This window comes from Gavialis gangeticus, unplaced genomic scaffold (assembly GCF_001723915.1).
Source record: "Gavialis gangeticus isolate Ggan-Ray unplaced genomic scaffold, GavGan_comp1, whole genome shotgun sequence".
NCBI classification, from domain to species: Eukaryota; Metazoa; Chordata; order Crocodylia; family Gavialidae; genus Gavialis; species Gavialis gangeticus.
The window spans coordinates 15,783,803-15,789,377 of NW_017729014.1; the positions used below are offsets into that span (position 1 = coordinate 15,783,803).

The 5,575-nt window shown below is 47.1% G+C and overlaps 1 protein-coding gene across 1 annotated transcript in view; it reads right to left on the reverse strand.

Moving 5' to 3' along the window:
• DVL1 (dishevelled segment polarity protein 1) overlaps positions 1–5,575 on the reverse strand; it is a 256,248-nt gene that overhangs the window by 95,493 nt on the left and 155,180 nt on the right. Inside the window, exon 5 of the mRNA XM_019511836.1 lies at positions 3,138–3,250. Coding sequence (XP_019367381.1) covers positions 3,138–3,250 — 113 coding nt within the window. The remainder of the gene's footprint in view (positions 1–3,137; positions 3,251–5,575) is intronic.

Below are 5,575 nucleotides of genomic sequence, written 5' to 3' on the forward strand. Positions count from 1 at the left end.
ATCTAGCTCACCCACAAAACTGTAAATTTTTGAACTTTTCATACAGGAACCCAACCTGCATCTCTGCAGGCAAGTCACGGATGTGGAAACCTCTGCTACATTTTTGGTGAGCTGTGCATCTGGATGGAAACTGTAAAATTCAGCAATTTTAGTCTGGAAACTAGGTTAAAATGCAGGCTGTTCAGCTGAGCTGGCACTGAGTTTTAGGAGGGTCTCATCTGAACCTGGCTTCAAACCCTCATGTAGATGGGGGCAAACACAGACAGTTGGACTGAAGCCTCACAGACCCAAACCACCAGGGTCCTTGCAGCTCCTCTCCACTCTGTGACCCAGAGATTTAAACATCTGGTTACTAGTCTAGTGAATATCCCCACGGTCAGCAGCTGGACCCCCTCTACCCCACCGCTGCCTGGGAACATACAGCACAGAGGAGACACTGAGGGTATGCAGAGCAGTGGGAAGGAGAAGCATCTTCCAAGCCATGCAGAGAAAACATACAATCTCTCAGCTCCCTCTCCTGCAGCTGAAGCTAGCCTCAGCTGTAATAATACAGATCCATCCGCAGGAGCCAAGGGCAGTCTAAAACACATACCCCACCTACACTAGGTTAGCAAGTGAAGGACACAGATGAATGGAAAGATCAATATATCTTTAAAACAGGCATGCAAGCAAAAGTGAACTCAGAAGGACATTTTTAGCTCCCTGGGAAGCAGCCCTTAGGGTTTAATCCTGCCAGGTGCTGAGTAATCCTCAAAGCTTTCCCAATAAGCAATCAGGGCACTCGGCACTTAGCAGGGTTGAGCCCTTCATGGGAAGGATGTGGCAGCAAATATCTCTGCTTAAACCAAATAGAGTTCACGGGCACTCAGACAACCTGTAATGAGCCAGGGAAGGACAGACGCATGGAGAGTGGACTGGCATTGCAAGGGGGTCAGTGGGAAAGAGGCCACATGATGGTTTCTTGTTCAAATGGTAGAAATCAGCTAATTCTGGGCTGGGAGCTGGTGACATCACGGAGCTCTGAGATTTCAAGTTTGATCCCCAAAGCAATGCACAAGACACAGAGTCCACAGGAGTGACCATCAACTGCCCCACACAGAAGCAAACATGCTGCTGGTTGAAGCGTTTGGACAGCAGCCCCGTCTCAGGCAAAGGCCGGTCAGACATGGGTACATTCAGACATCAAATGAAAGATCTGCCATGTTAGGAAAGAGAAATGGAGGTGAGCAGAGATCCCAGCAAGTCTGCTGCCCCTGACAAAGCACCTTCTGTTTCTCTTTGGGGCGGAGCGTCAAGAAGAGAAACAGAGCCAGACGAGTGGGGTAAAGGAAACCCAGAGGCCTGTCTTATTGCTTCCCTCTTATCAAGTTCAGACTGGCACCTCTAATGCAATCGCTCCTAAGGAGACTGGGAGGGAGGAAGGCAATAAACTAACTTTAAACACAAGTCACCTTTTAACATTCTTCAAGCAACAACCTTTTGACCCAAGGTTGTTAGAAAATTCCCCCCTTCTCAGTGGTTTCCCAAAGGAATCTGCAGCCAGTACCATGGGAAGACAGCTCTCTGCTCCACCCGCTGTTTGAGAAGCTTTCATTCATTCTTTGAGCCACTGACAAGCTGGACGGTTAAATAAACAGAAAGACACCTGCAGCTGACACAGTATTTATGCCTCTTTGGTTTTCTGTTGGGAGGCAGTCGCAGAGACTTTGGTAGGTTGGCCCATGAGCTAAACCTCTGTGGACTCCAATGCAGAGCATTCTGCAACCTGGGCAATTTTACTCATGACAGGTGGCATTTCTTCATCCTAAACTAAGCTCAGATATTTCAAACATTGCTTTGGCAAGGAAGGAAAATACAACTTTATTTAGCAGCGTAGAACAGAAGTGGGAGGGAATACGGATGGAGTTTTGTATCTTATGCATGCACCTTGGACACGCGATGTTTAAAAGCCTTAATTTGTGGACACATATTATTGACAGATCAATGGACAAACCACAGTTGGTCCAAAACATACTGAAGTCAACACAGAAACTCCGACTGTCCTCAATGGGCATTTTGTCAGGTCATTATATTGCAAAAACCTGTGGGCAGCTGGGATTTTGTAGGTGTTACTTATATGTCTACATGATGGACTGCAGGGCAGGGCAAAGACACCTGAGCCAGCTTTAAATCCACTAGCTTGGGTTCTAGCAGGAATCTACACACAGCAGCATGAAATACATATATGTTTAATTATCCAGCCAAGTAGGATAACCAAACCCACACTAGTGGCTCTGTGGCATGGTGGCCAGATTGTTTATGGGACCTGGGCTAGTTGAAGTGACCTAGATTGGATGACCTCTACCAGGCAATGTAGTCTGCAGTGTACACATAACCCTTAGCCTCTCCACTGCGGTCTCTCAGATCTTTGCATCCTCAGAGAAGAGACTCCTTTGTATGCACTGCTTTACACCTATTGCACTGGGTCCTGAAGCAGTGGTGTGAGGCAGTGAATACAATTCAAATCCGTGTCCCGCATGGCAGAAAGAAGAAAGGGACTGAGGAAGTAAGAATGCATTGCAAGGGAATATTCCACAATACATCAGAGGGTAGAGCTACCACTAGCTGCCCAAATGATATTAGTGACTGTCTGTATCCCAGTGACCTCTGTTAAACTCCAATGGAAAGCTGTGATCAAGAGTAGTTAGTACTGACAGCTTTTTCCAACATGTACAAAATGCATCAGATTCAGCTGAAAAGGGAGGAAGATCCCATCCTTTCCCTTTTTGTAACACTGGCAAAAAATAAATAAATAAAAGAATAAATATTTGGGAATTTTTGACCAGTAACAAAATGCCCTGTAGCTCCTCATCAATATGGGCAGCAACAAGCACCAAGAAAGCTGAGGCTGGTCTTTTAATTACCCCAGTGATTTCTGTGTACACCCCAGTACGATCTCCCCGGACACATCACTGCAAGTTGATCAAGCAAGCAGGCAAACCTACTTTTCCTGCACTTCACAGCACTGCTCCATCTTTCTCAGAACCAATGACACCACAAATACCCCTCAGCGTGTGTGAGTGTGTGCACACACGTGCACAAAGGTGACTGACATTCACAGAAAGATGCCGTATTTGGATGAAAGTAGAAGGACTTACCATCTTCGTGCCCCTCTCTGTTCCTCCGCCGATGTCTGTCTCGTCGGTGGCTAACAACCGACTCCGTTCCTGTTTCATTGTCCAGCCCATCTCGGCTGCTGGCGGCATTTGGGCTGTGACAGAAAAGATGGAGGAAAACAAACTGGAGTCATTCGAGACAACCCCGCCACTGCATTTAGCACCCTGGAGAGGTGCTGACTCTCTAGCCCCAGGAACAAATACATAACGCAGATACAAAGGCAACCTGCTGGAAAAAAAAGGGTCCCTGAAAAAAAGTTTGTTTGTCCTTGCACTTATTTTGGCAGCCCAGCATCCCCACGCAGCTTGCAAAACCTCCCAATTGCGATCACATAGGAATCAAGAGTAGGTCATACGTTTGTCTAATAGTGACAAGCTGGGAGTAGTAGTGAAGAAGCAGTATTTGGGGAAGAAGCAGTAGTTAGGGCAGGTGCTCTGAAAAGAGGACAGTGACCATGAGTTAGACTCTTCTGCTCAGCTCTCCCCTGGGTATTTTACACTGGAGTCTCGTTGCAGGAAACACATGCCATCTGCTTGGCCAATTCTACTGCAGCTCACCACCTTGACTGCTCATTCACCCAGGGAACGGGACCCTAGCCTTGCTGACAGCAACCTGAGCTGGGCTACCAGCTGCCTGGGAGCAGAATGGCATAAAGCAGAGCTGATTGAAGATCCCTTCCTGCCACCTGTCTCTGTCCCAGCGCCTTCCACCAGTCCCTGCCTTCTCCCTGCTGGTCCTCGGGGCTAGGGCAAGAGCAGAGAGCCAGGTTGAGAGAGCAGCTTCCAAGAGTAAGGGATCTGTGACAAAGGAGACAAGAATCCAGTTGGGGCCCACCCCAAACAAATCCTCACCCAGCCCCCTTCTGGGACAGCTTCTTCTAGGATCCCAGTTTGCCACTTTAAGCTTTTCAGCTGAGCTGCTGGGATGTAATTCAGGCAAGAGGGAGGGTGAGGGAGACATTGTGGGGTGAATCTGGACAAATACCAAGTCAAACAACATGAGCAATACTGGCTCCCTATTCCTGGCCATCAGGGGGCTGCTGCTCAGTCCTTCCAAACCAGGATGCCCGTCACGCGCAATTTAAATATCTGAATTGAATCAAATGACAGTTAGTTTGACAGCCAGCCACCATGGCTGTAATACGTAGCACTGTGTCTATAACCCCATTTATTTGCAACCCATCTGTTGAGACCACCACTGAGGAAAAAGAATGAACCATGACAAAGTGGAGTTGGCCAAAGCAGAGGAGAATGCTCTTTTTTTCCCCTCCTGAACAACATTAGCTATACACATCTCCCTTTGGGCTCCATGTGTTTTATAGCTCTCTATCAGTCTCATGTTTCATAAATGGCACTGAAGCATTCGTGGGGAAGGCAATAAGAAAAGCCACCCAGAGGGCTCACAGGGGGCTGTAAGCTCATTTTAATGGACTGGTCTGTGGAAAGTGACCCACAGCACTCCTGAAATGCAGCCAGAATGTGATCTAACATGCCTCTCACCAAGGATTTCCCTTACAGTGGGGGAGCAGAGGACACTGCTCCTGCTCTCTTCAAGCACCTACTCACCAAAGCAGCCCCAGTTCATGGACGTGCCGTGCAGCTGCAGTTTGTATTATCTGCATCACAAGTTTGTCCGAGCTATGCTGATAATGCTGACGAGCTGAGACTGCGCTTCTCTAGAGAAGCGGCGATTGGGGTGGCACTCTACAAGGAGCGCAGTGGATGAATGACACTGTCTTTCACTCACACGTCCCCAAGGTGTTTGCACTGGAGTCTTGTCGCTGCAAAAAACACAACTAACTAGGTATTTAAAGGACCTTCATCACAAGATCTTCATCACAGTGCTCCAACTCTGACCCTTCTTCCTCCCTGCCAGCAGCTGAATGGACATCCCTGTTCCAAGGACAGATAATGGGATGATAAATTTCAGAGAGGCCCCAATAAATGGAGTTAATGATATTATGGGAGTACTTTATTGATTATGTTGATTGAAAAAGGAAAACTATTGTATACCCTGACAAAGCTGAAGAGCATACATGTAACAGGTTCCCAGAGGACTTAAAAGACCATTATATGGACATCTATTTAACATCCCTGTTGTGCTTCTTCTTTTCTTTTGCATTTCTGTTTGATGTGCTATACAATGGTGAACTCAAGTAACACCATCAAATGTAACAAGTCAATATACTTAATCACTCAACTGTGCCTTCCACCTACAGCCCTCAGAGCATCTTTCTAGCACTAATTAAGACTCCTTGCCTCTGTATGGTAGAGGAAAGCATTATCTCCATTTTATATGTGGGAAAGCTGATGTCAGGAGCAGTTAAGTGATGTATCCATCACAGAATCAGGAACAGTATCAAGGAGCTGGGACTCCCTGCCCACATGGTAATCACCACATCCTTCTGACCCCACTGGAT